A 12915-nucleotide genomic window follows, 5' to 3' on the forward strand; every position below is an offset into this window, starting at 1 on the left:
ATCGGAAGCCCAGCTTGTGTCGTGCTGGGTGGTGAACAGAAAGCTGCCTTTTCCTCCAATCCGCGACACACCCTGGCTACACGGTTTTACCCCCCACGACCGTGTCTGATTCCCTGTCTCCTTCCCCAATAAGCGATCAGGTGGCCCTTTTTTCCGCCAGCGCCAAGGGGGAACCGTTGTGTAATAAGACCAGCCTGGGTCACAAGGCCAGACACCCTCCCCTAAGAAATTTGGGGCCCCTTTGGACTAAGAGGAACAAAAGGCCCCGAGCTGGCGTTGGGATTCCTCTTGAAGCCATCGACTCAGACATTTTACTCGCGCGCGTTGGGGCGACAGGCGTGCTTATTGTCATCGGTTGCCACAGGCACCAGGAGCTTTGGAAGGAGCCAGTGTGGGAACTCGGCGATGTGTTTAAGGGGGTCCCGGCCGCACAGTGTTTGCCAAGGGTTGTAATTATTTGCAGCCTCCTGCCCCTGGTAGCAGGGGAGGGCATTTGGGAGGTCGAGGTGTGTTTTTAGGTGGTGGTGGTGGGGGGGGGAGACAGAAGCAACAATGGATCTTACCGAGTTTTGGTTTAAACTCATTGCCATCGAGTCAGAACGACTCATAGCTGACTCTTCCAGCAGGTTTTCCGAGGCTGTAAATTGCACGGGAGGAGATTGTTTATGGTTTTTGTTGTTTTTTGGGGGTTGGTTTTTTTTGTGTGTGTGTGTGGTTTTTTTTTAACCTCCCTGTAGTTGCTGGTGGATTTGAACCGGCAGTGATAACTTCCTACATGCTACACCACCAGATCTCCTAGAGTTTTTAGAGTCCAAAATCCAGCACCTTGAAGACTGGCGTCTGACGCTCTCCTCCCCCCCCCCCTTGATTTATAGCTGCATACACCTAGCAGGAGAGGGCTGCAGAAATACCACAGCCAGGTGCCCTTTCCACCTTCCACTTCTTGTTCCTTGCAGGGTTTGAGTGTTGTAATTTTAGCCTTAGGAGGCAGATGTGTGCATCCAAATGTTGATTTAGCCATGTCCCAGTCAACTTTGCTGTTAGTTATTATCCATTACATACTGTGATAACTATTGCGGCTGTGGTTTAATGAAAGTGTAATGTCAGTCTGTGCTGGTGGGTCTGGAGGGGGAAGAGGTCATGTAACTGAACTGAACCTTAGTTTCTTTTCCTGGAAAATTAGATGAAGGTGTTAGGCTAATTGTTATAGCAAAATCAGATTCTAGGAGCTTTTGTATTGAGTAATACTAGATGTTCTTCCCCCTTTTTATACTTTATATAGAAACGATCCTAAAGCATATGCCCAGATACAAAAAATTACAAACTCCCAGATCAAGATATAAAAGTCAGTGCTCTAGGGCCCTGCATCAGTGGTACCCTTCCTCTTATCCTGTACCTTATTTTTGGTGGTTTTAGCTGCACATTTAAGATTTTAAACAAAATCAGCTGGTTGCCAAATAGTCTGAGTGTTAACGATTCTGTTCAAGGTCAGGTAATGTTTGCCTTCATAAGGATCCCTAGTGACATAGTTGCTTTGTATGTTGGATTGCTAATTGAAAGGCCATTGGTTCAAATCCACCAGCCACTGTGCAGGAGAAAGATGGGCAGTTTTCTCTCTTAAAGATTTGCAGCCTCAGGAATCAATGAAAGTTCCACATAATAATAAAAACAAAGTTCCCCATAAATAAGAATCAACTCAGTTTCCATTGGGTTGGGGAGGGGGTGAAGTACATTGTGATGTTTGTGCTCCAGATAGAGAAGAGGTTAATTCTCATGAAGCAGGCTTGTTTGCTTCTCTTAGGACTTAGTGAGTATGGAGCATGCCGATCTGAAATCATCAGTTCCCTCTCAGCTTTGCCAGTTTTAAGTTTTACGCAACTGCTCCTGTGAAAAAAATCGTCTTGTAAATGCTGAACTTACATGTCATTGGTTTAGAATAATTTCTCACGGAAAAGTCAGCAGAATGAATGTAGAATGAAATAGTGAGATGCTTCATTGGTTTGTTTTATTTTGTGTGACTGTCACATGGAAGAAATTACTTGCATTTCTTTTTACATGTCCAACAGTACACTCATTATAGATAGCCTTTGGGCAGTTTTTTATGTTGATGGCTTAGAGTTTTGAGTTAAAGGAGATGCAAAAGTGACCAAATAAGACATGAAGAGATAGATAGAAAGTGAAGCCAGTTTGTTCTCGTTGATATTGTTAGTATTCCTAAGACCCTGTGAATAACGTATCTGTGTCATCATTTCCCATATACTTGAACTCACTGTTATAGTCACCACTTGAACTTCTTGTTACTATAGTCACCGTGCCAGTCCATCTTGTTTTGAGGGTCTTCCTCTCCCACATCGACCTTTCCCAACATGGGCTAACCTCTCATAACAACACATCCAGAGACAACTTCCCCATCCTTGCATCCAAGGAGCAGCACCCTGACACACTTACTCCAAGACAGATTTGTCTGGGTTTTTTTTTTGTTTTTTTTTGGCAGTCCATGGGATATGTGGTACTGTTCCACAGCACCGCAACTCAAAGGCTTCACTTTGTTTTTTTTGTCCTTACTCTTTGTCCAACGTTCAGGTGCATAGCAAATAAAACGACTATGTGGATCAGCAACACTTTACTCTTTGAGAGCAGATTTTCCAAATGTGATACCTGGTTTCTTGGCTGCAGGGTTTTTGAGATTGTGATTCCAAGTAAGATGAAATTGTTAACTGTTTCAGTCTTCCCCGTCGATATGTGACGCTCCTCTTGGCCTAGTGGTGAGGATTTTTGCTTTCATGATCATGAGCTGTGATCGGTATTGAAGGCTACGGTCTTTAAGGAAGGTTGTGTCATCTGTATAATTCAGATTGTTGATGAGTCTTCCTCCTATCCAAATGCCACATTATTCTTTATAAAGTCCAGCTTCTCGAATGATTTGTTCTGCTTCAGCAAAATGCTATCATAGCATTTGAGGCTGGCTTTGAGTGGAAAACTTTTTCTCCTTTTTTTTTTAAAATTTATTATTAATTTCAGTGAAAATTTACAGAGACTTTGGATTGCCATTCATTCATTGTTGCGCTTTCCTCCCCTCCCAACCCTCGCCCGAAAAATTTTAAAAGAAAACCACTGTGTAGAAGAGAGTCTACTCTCTTAAGGTGGGAAGGGAACCCTTTTCTCTGTCCTAATATTTATTTTCAATATTATATTTCTTAATATATCTTCTTGTAGAAGAGAAAAGAATTTAACAAATTTTTTATAAATAATTGCTAGGTGTTTTTTTTAAATTGTATTCGTGTAAGCTTATTTCCATAGTAATATGAAAACTAAAATTGTGATATATTTCCACTTATAGAATTCTGGACCAGAATTTAGTCCCTTTTGACATGAGTTGTGAATTTTCAGTGAAATGGAGCATTGTAGAAAGGTTTTCTTAGAGAAGGGAAGAAAATTTGTGGGATTTTGTTTTCATTTTTATTTAAACCACATCACATATTTAAAAAGTGAAAACTTGGTTATTCAGAAGATTAAGTACTTCCTTTTCTTTACTAGTTTCCACAGTTGTGTCTTAAATCACACATTTAGTATCTTGTATTTGGGGTGTTAAACAATGTAGGAGTGCTGGTGGTGCATTGCTTCTAGTGCTTGGCTGCAGACCAAGTGACAGTTTGAACCCACTGACAGCTCTTTGGAAGAAAGGAGTCTGCTTCTCTAAAGATTTATAACCTTGGCAGTGCTGAAGGCAGTTCTACTGGAAGTAGGTCGTTTCTGTAGCTATTAGAATTGATTCTGTGGCAATGGCTTTGTACAGGACAACTTTTAAAACTGTTGGGATGGCATTTTGTTTTATAGTTATCTTGGTGTCACAGGGTTAAAAGCTAGTTGAACAGCTGGCTTCTAGTCACTCTCTTGGAGAAAGATGTGGCAGTGTACTTCTGTAAGGATTTGGAAATGGGGCGTTTCTACGCTTTCCTTCTGGGTCACACTCAGAATTGACTTAAAGGTGGTCCTGTTATTGAGTTGCCTGCAATGACGGAATGATAGAAAAACTAATTTTTGCCGAGGCAGATAGGGCTCCTGGTAAACATGTTTATATGAAGGTAGATTTACTTATTTTATCCTGTTTGTGGGTCTTATATTTTAAATGACAGCCCAAGATTGAAGGAAGTTTGCAGTCATTTCTGCCAAATCCACTGATATGACCTCATTAGCTGGATCCAGACTTAAAGATTATGAGTTCAGTAGGCCTAGACTTCTTTGATTTGTTATAAAGAGAGGTACATCTGTGTTAGCCCATAGGTTAACTTGAGGTCTTCTGCATTCTGAATTCCTTTCCTTTTTTCCCCCCTCTCATCTTTCTTTTCCCCCCCCATTTGTTTTCTTTCTAGATTACAGTACTTACAGCCAAGCTGCAGCCCAGCAGGGGTAAGTCAGTCTTTTATGACTGTATTTGTGCTTGGTTAATGTTTTTAGAGTATGGAGCCTTGTATAAATGTGGGCGATCTAGTAATAGAATTTGAGTAGTCTATACTCAGTTCTTGCATTTCTTTTACAGCTACAGTGCCTACACTGCCCAGCCCACTCAAGGATATGCACAGACCACCCAGGTAAGCTTTAAGATCATTCTATATAGCTGTGTCTCCAGGCAAAATGTTTCCGGCATGCTAATTGGCACAAGTCCATGTGTCCATCCACGTTCCCCCCCCCAAAAAAAGAAATAGTAATGACCTTATAATCATAAAATGACCAGTATTTAAATTTTCATAGTGGAGGTACAAGGGTCTTTAATCATGTAGTCAAGAGTGAAAGCATCCTGAAATTGGGAATAGAGTTAACCCATATATTTTTGTATTTACCGTTTCAATGTCTTGCTCCATGCTTGCTATTTTCTGTATATTTCACATTTCAGTTTATTTTCCCTTTTGTAACCATCACAGCAGTGCTGCAGGTTAAGATGATGTGACATTTTTTCCAATGAGAAAATTGCAGTGCATAGAGATTGTGTCGTTTGCTGGTGGTCACGGTCACACTGTAAGTGACTGGGTCAGTTTAAAAGCCATGGCTGCCTAGGTGCAGGATTCCCGAGTTCTTTCCAGTACACAAGTCTATGTTAAAAACCCTGAGCCAACAGATCCTAGAATTAACCTCCAATGTTCTCAAGATCACCTCGAATTCTGAAATGGTCTGTGACATTAAATGGATACTAATAGCTCTGGCATGGAAACCTATTCTAGGACTGCCAGAATGTGATATATCTGATACATCTTACATAACTGGTCATTCAGAGAAACTTAGACTATGATTATGCTAATACCTGAAAGAACAGCTCATGCCTTGCCTGGTTTTGCAGATTATTGATATCCAACTTCAAAAGAAGGTGTACTTGATGTGCTAGCCTTAAGAGAACAGACGTGGTTCTCGTTTGTTTTCTTTGAAGTGGTGTTTTATTCATTTTTGAGAATATGTTTTTGTTGTTGAGATTACACTCCAGAACCTAGCCCACAGGTGCAGTTCACATAGAGGGGTTACATTCTTTGTGTTGTGAAGCTTATTCTTATGCTTTTTTCCGTAGCTTGCCAGTAACAAACTTGCTGCCCCCTAAGTTGTCCCTAAAATCTTTTGAATTGCTATTGTGAGTTTGAGGTCGTATAGTTTCTAAAAAAAAGCATCTTGCCCAAGACAGATACTGTTTACTGATTGGGCCAAACTGATGTTTGGGTTTGGTTTTAGCTTTTTTATTATTTGAATGATGTTATAGAGCAAATCCCCACATTGAAACAGCACTCTTCCCCCTTCCTCATTGTGTTTCCCATTCCCACTCATTCTTTCCAATTCCTTCCACTCTTTGATTCCCTTTTTCTAAAAGATTCTGTTATATTGTGATCCATTTCAGTACGATAGTAGCCCAGCGTTATCTAGTTCTGGTCTCAGAATTCTGGACACCAGAAATTCACATAATCCATTAGTCCTTGATTAAGTCCTGTGCCACAGTGAAGCACTGGTTTCCAAAATTGATTCAGATTAACCCCATCTTTGTCTTCTTTTTCTTTGTTCACTTTGCCTTGCTAATATTTGTTTCTAAATACTGAGAGCTACAGTAAGTTTAAACACCTTTGCCTTTCTTGCTCCATCCTTGAGAGTGCCTGCTTAATCTCTTATATCTTAACTAAGATTATGACTAATTTTCACAGGACATTGTTTTGTAGTTATAACTAAAATGAGTGAATTGCATAGGGACAGATAAGCACTTATAATACTGTGATCATTTGTCCATTTCTTAAAAAGGGTTTTTTTCTCAGAAAGCAGTATTTTTACCGGCTCTATTTTAGACACTTGGAAACAAGCTAGTCCATTTTATTGCATACAAGGTTCATGTATGAAGTTCTTGCTTTCCTTTTCTTTGGAGCAGGCATATGGGCAACAAAGTTACGGAACCTATGGACAGCCCACTGATGTCAGCTATACTCAGGCTCAGACCACTGCAACCTATGGGCAGACTGCCTATGCAACTTCTTATGGACAGCCTCCTACTGGTAAGTTCTGCCTTGGAGAGCCTAGCGGGTCACATGGCCAGGGCACTTGATAAGGAGCTTGTTATTTATGCTCTTGTATATGTATTCTGGTCCATACCATACTGGGGCTTTTCTATTTTGAGGATAAGATATATAACTATCCCCTTTTCCTTTATGTTTTTTCTTAAAGATCTCTGATAAAACATGGGTGGGGTAAATTTCAAGGAAGAAAAGAATGTCTCCCTCACTTGTTTCATTACAGTGTGTGGATAATCTCATTTAATAAGACAGAAGACTATAAGAAAAATTATGCTAATACTGGGTAAAGAAAGCTTTCTTAAACAGAACTGCTTAAAAATCAAACTGGTTTCTACATCTCTCTGCTTCATCTGATAGTATACCCTCTACTTTTTGTTTTGTGCTTTCTACAGTAGAAGGGACCAATACAGGTTTGACTATCCTGCTCATTCTTGCATGGGAAATGCTTTCCATCTTGTCTAACCCTGTAATGTTAACCCTGTAGGTGTTTTCATTTGTTAACTCCAGATTTTCTAACATCCCACACAAGGTGCTATTGGAAAATTGCTTTAGATGCTGTTCACTGATCTGTGTCCTTTACTTTGTGTCATTTTGGGAGAGGTTTTATTTGATGTTACATTGTGTCAAGCCCTGAACATCTTTGTTACCTTCCTAAAGGTATTTTCAGTGATTGGTGCCCAGCCAATTTTCCTGATCCCTGAAGGATAGATTGCATGATTAGATTTAGTTAGAGAAGCATACTGCTGTCCTGCATGTATCATGTTTGTTGATTACCAGCCCAGACACATTTGATTTTTCTATTAAGAATTCTTTTTATCCATGATGTGTGTAAGAATTAGAACCTATTTTATCCTGTTCCTGGGGTTGAGAGTCGAGTTTGTGGAAAATAATACAGCTTTTTCTCCCACCCCTACCCCTAATAAAGAATACTCGAATCCAAAAGAAGTCTTAATGATATCAAACCTTTACTTTCAAACTGGTTTCAGTTCTTGAGGTTTTATGTAGTAATCAGTCTTTAGAAGGAGAACTGTCTCACTTCCCTCATTGAGTAACAATGTCCTAGATTTGAATGGCAAAGCAAGTTCTTGTTATTTTTGAGGAATACTAATAGACTGTTCTGGAGAAAATACTGAATCATAAGCATCTTATTTAATACTCGTTCATTCATTAACATTGAATTCATGGCATCAGTTCTTTGGTCTTCCTTATTCATTGTCCAGTTTTCCCTTGCATACAAGGCATTTGAAAATACTGCAGCCTTAGATCAGGTGCACCTTAATTTTCAAAGTGACACTTGGATTTTCACTGTAGAGAATGTCTTTTGCAGTGATTTACCTGGTGCCAAACGTGTTTTGATTTTTTTTTTTTTTTGACTGCTGTTTCTATAGCATTGATTGCAGATCTAAGTAGAATGAAGATAGTGATTCTTCAGTCTTTTTGTCCATTTGTCATAATCTGCTTGTTGTCCACTTGTGAGGATTTTTGTTATACTAGCAGTAGCAGTAATTGTTTCAAATCTGTTTTGCTTTCAGTAATGAAGATCTTGGGTTCATCTTAAATGTGCCTTTAAATTAGGATTATTGCTGTGTTGTTATTCATGTTATTGTTGTTATTATTATGTGTCATCGAGTTGCCTGCAACTCATAGTAACCCTGTGTACAACAGCCCTAAACCCTGCTCTATCTTGTGCCGATCTTACTGTGTCCAGCACACCTACTCCCATTACCCCAGTCACTGAATTAGTCCATCTCATAGAGGGTCTTCCTCTCCTATGCTGTCCCTCCACCCTCCCAAGCATGATGTCCCTCTCCAAGGACTGGTCCCTCCTTACAACATGTCCAAAGTATGTCAGACGTAGCTTCAAAATCCTTGCCTCCAAGGAGCTGCCTGGCTTCACCCTCTCTGGGACTAGCTTATTTGTTCTCCTAACACTCCATGGGATATTCAGTACTGTTCTCCAGCACCATAGCTCAATGACATCAATTCTCCTCTGTCATCCCTAGTCATTGTCTCCAGCTTTCTGATGCATAGCAAGTAATTAGGATAGGTTAATTTAAATATATTTGTTAATAATATTCCTCAAAGTGGGAGAAATACTGAAAGATTAGGTTCATGAGTTTGAGTTAAGTGCCAGCTAAGTTGGGCTCCTATCTTACTGGGAAGCTGAGGTGCCATCTTTGATTGATAACTTCCTGATCCTCAAGGAATCATTCCTGGTTGTAAAATTTTTGAAAAGATCTGTATGCATTTCTAAGATGTTTGAAAAGATGGAAAATTCTGTTCCTGGTAGAAAACCAGGAAGAATTAAGCCTCCCTTTCTTGATTCTAGTTGTATTTGCTCTTCAAAACTTGAGTAATGATCACAGAGTATTGATTGATTGGGGTTGCAGATTTTATTAAGACAGTTTCAAAATTTAAGACTTTTTAGCTAACAGAGATTGATTATATACTCTAAGCTATCAAACTGATGAAGATTTTTTTTTTCAAACTGATGAAGATTTTTAATAGAATCTAAACTTCTGTTTTAATTTGGTACAATGGAAAGATTATATTTGGATTGGTAGCATAATTGTGAGATGAACTTGAAAGATCTTGCAAGTCTAAGAACTAATAATGTAATCTACTCTTACTGTAAACTTCTCTCTACCATAGTTGATTTTATAAGGATGTAGTAATTTACAGGAGAAGCAAAAAAAATGTTTAAGTGCTCCAGAACTGTGATATTCTCAGAGTTCTTGACTGACATTGTATTTGTAGACCCTGAAGTATATGAGAGATTCTAATGGAGAAATCAGTGTGTTATTCACACTTACAAATAAGCCTTGGAGATACTATAGACAGAATCCAAGGTTGCTTGGGAGTCAGAAGGCATTTGATGATACTGAGTTTAGGTAGGGTAGACTTTATAGTTTTTAGCAGACTCTTTGTAGCACCATTAGCCTTCACAACATCATTTAGGGGATAGGAACCATAATGGAGCAAACTGAGGCTGAAACAGTGAATGGATACTGGAGCACACATACTGCTTTCCCCCTTCTGCTCTCTCCAAGCTACCTTTATATAAAAAGTCACTGGATAGTTCTTAGAAGGATGAAAATGTTACTCTGTATAGAAAGTAACGCTTCAAAAGAAAGATCTTTTTTCAAATGGGTTGGAATTTTACCTTTTAATTTGTTGATTGTCTTCAAGTTGAGCACAACTCATAGCGACCCTATGAACAAAAGGCTGGAAGCCCCTCTACAACTATCAACATCTATCAGTTCATAGAGTTTCCAGGGGCATGTTTTCAAGAAGTGAATGCCACTCTTGCTTCCTGCTTCAAGGTTAAATTGTGGTCAGCCTTATAGGTTTCTTTTTTCCTCCCCCTTAAAATCATTAGCACACAGTAGATGTATTGTCTCTTTTGTTGTCATTGAATCATCTTACTCTGTTGCTTTTTATTCATTCTGCCTGGCTGATTGTGTGGGTGTTGCAGACTTCAAGATCATGAATTCATCAAATGTTTGTCACTGTTGGTAGCTCTTAACTGTCACCATCAGCTTTATGGACATGAGTTACTACCCTCATTACAGTTTATTTTTAATTGCTCTTGTAAATCTTGTAGATGGTCTGTCATTGTGTAGAGAAAACAACCTGTAGGACTTTTCATGAAGATTCAGTTAAAGGAAACAAGGGCTTTATAGGATTGACCTTATAGGACTCAAGAACATGCCAGCTTGATGATGATAATCGGACTCAATTATATTTTTTATTTCAGTCACTCCTGGTAAATAAAAAATTTGAAGAAATAGAAAACATGAACATGCCAACTCAAACCTTTGCTCAAGGCCGTTTATGTTTCATCAGAAGGAAATAAGTCTTTATATCCAATTAAATTTAGAATTTCCCTAAAATGCTTAGGATGGAGACGAAAATATATACTTCATGCTCAAAAAAAAAAAAATGACCAAAAGACTGAAGAGGGAGAAGTGGTTTGTTTTCAGGTAGTAGTTGTGTATTTAGTTAGGGTATTTAAAAATTTAAGACCTTGGATTTTATTTAATAAATACTGAAACTAGTTTTTAGTTTAATGTAGTTTGTCTTTTTTCTTTGATGGCTATAAATACTGACATTTTTATTAAAAATCACATGACTGACTCATGTTCATTGACCATTCACAATAGGAGGAAAAGAGCCCAGCAACAGGAGAGCTTAGTTTTATGGGGCTCAAGTTAAGAGCTGTAGACATAAGGATTTTTTTTTTGTACGCTAAGGCCAGATCCCAGCAGGTAGACACTTGAGCACAGATTTTACCCTGATTCTCTAAGGCCTGTGAACATTAATTTTATGATGAAAGGTATGAAGTTGAGAGAACTGAGCTTGGTCTTCAGCACACCTGGGAGAGGGAGGCTTCTGGGGTCTACCTCCAATGTTGGTGAGCAGGAGAAAGGCCTTTTTATCTGTGATAGTTGATAGGAGTGGAGCTGGATAACTTGATGGCCAACTAAAATCTCAAACAGTTTGATTGCATAAGAAGCATTTATCTTTTTATGGATTTATTTGAGAGTAATAACAATATTACTTAAAATACATAACCTATACTAGTTATATTTAAGCAAATATAATTTCTAGTGTTCTTATTATTTATGTGCTGTTTCGATCTTTAGCAGTGATATGAATGGCCTTGGTTATTTGCAAATTAAACATGAACAGTCTGTGATATGGTGCTTGTAACTGAAGGAACTTTTTTTTTTAATTTATTTTATTTTATTTTATTATTTTTGTGTGCATGTACCATCAAATCAGATCTGACTGGTACAGGAGAAGATTGCCCCTCCTTCCCCAGCAGAGCATCTGGTGGATTCGAACCATGCACCTGTAGGATTGTAGTTGCAGCTTCTTGCCACTAGGCCACCAGAGCTCCCCTTGAAGGAACTTTTGACTGAAGTCAAATGCTACCCCAAATTCTAGCATTTAGTGCTAAAGCTTCTTCTCCCCCCCCCCTTTTGCAGATAACGTTATTCCTTTGATTGTTGTTAAATAATTTTAAAAAAAAAAATCAACATTGCACATTTCCTTCTCCCCCAAGCCCACCAGCACCCTTTACTCCAGATCGTTGTCATACATATATTCAAGACGTTTCTTATGGTCTGCTAGCAAAACTAGTACAGGATTAGCAGCAAACGCAGGCGTCATCCCTTGTAAAAGTGTCTAGGAGGAGAGAATTAGTCTCCTTGTCTACATCAGCTCTAGCATATGGAGGAACCATGCTTTTCCAACCTCCTTTCTGTTGGGTGTGGTTTTAAAAACAAATCAGGGAGGGAGTGCTTAACTAAAAATTAGGTACTTCCAGAGAACTCAGGTGTTAAATACTATCTTGTTTTTGCTTTTCCTGCAGAGTAATCTTTAACTAAAGGCTTGGTTAAACATAGATACTTTCTGAATTGTTCTGTTGATGATTGTCTAGGTGGATGTCTGGGTAGACCAGAAGCCTCACATACGTCTCCCTGTCCTTTTTTTCAGGTTATAGTACTCCAGCTGCCCCCCAGGCCTACAGCCAGCCTGTCCAGGGGTACGGCACTGGTGCTTACGATACCACCACTGCTACAGTGACCACCACCCAGGCCTCCTATGCGGCTCAGTCTGCATATGGTACTCAGCCTGCCTATCCAACGTATGGGCAACAACCAGCAGCCACCGCACCTGCAAGGTAATGCCACACTCACTTGCTCCGACCTCTAAAAGCAGCAATTTCCAGTTTGAAGAAAGAGCAGCTGTGCGCTTAGAAATTCCATGACTTGTGCTTGTTTGATGGTTAAATCCTCACCCTTGGTTGTTGACTGTTTTAGCAGTTTTAATGGGCTAGAATAACACTGCAAAGATTATTTAATCAAGATACTATGCCATCCATGCAAAGGACAAATTGAAATGACACTGTGTAGGTGAGTGATTTCAAGTTGGTGACATTTTACTCTTGTGGGCCCAGAAGGAAATTGAGTGTGTGGTTTAATTTATAAGAGAACAGGGGAGCTCTGGTGGCCTAGTGGCAAGGAGCTGCAACTACAATCCCAGAGGCGCACGGTTCGAATCCACCAAATGCTCTGCCGGGGAAGGAGGGGCAATCTCCTCCTGTACCAGTCAGATCTGATTTGACGGTACACGCACACAAAAATAATAAAATTTAAAAAAAAATTATAAGAGAACAACTGGTAGAATTTTTCTTTTATCTTTGGTGTAATTGCCCTTGGTAAAGAGTAACAGCTTTCTATTTTGGGGAGAAAAGAGGAAAGTTCATACTGTTTGTTGTTGTTATGTGCCGTCGAGTCGCTTGTGACTCATAGCGACCCTATGTACAACAGCCCTAAACTCCGCTCTGTCCTGTGCCAATCGCACTGTCTCT

General features: G+C 39.3%; 1 protein-coding gene across 5 annotated transcripts in view; it reads left to right on the plus strand.

Moving 5' to 3' along the window:
* EWSR1 (EWS RNA-binding protein 1) overlaps window positions 1-12915 on the plus strand; it is a 29932-nt gene that overhangs the window by 726 nt on the left and 16291 nt on the right. For 4 of the 5 annotated variants that reach the window (XM_006890479.1, XM_006890480.1, XM_006890482.1 and 1 more), the window contains exons 2-5: window positions 4374-4410; window positions 4541-4592; window positions 6395-6518; window positions 12039-12225. In XM_006890479.1, coding sequence (XP_006890541.1) covers window positions 4374-4410; window positions 4541-4592; window positions 6395-6518; window positions 12039-12225 — 400 coding nt within the window. Of the gene's footprint in view, window positions 1-4373; window positions 4411-4540; window positions 4593-6394; window positions 6519-6928; window positions 6947-12038; window positions 12226-12915 lie in introns of all 5 variants that reach the window. The other variant, XM_006890478.1, reaches the window with a different exon arrangement.

This window comes from Elephantulus edwardii, unplaced genomic scaffold (genome assembly GCF_000299155.1).
Source record: "Elephantulus edwardii isolate Elephantulus edwardi_28Jun2011 unplaced genomic scaffold, EleEdw1.0 scaffold00089, whole genome shotgun sequence".
NCBI classification, from domain to species: Eukaryota; Metazoa; Chordata; class Mammalia; order Macroscelidea; family Macroscelididae; genus Elephantulus; species Elephantulus edwardii.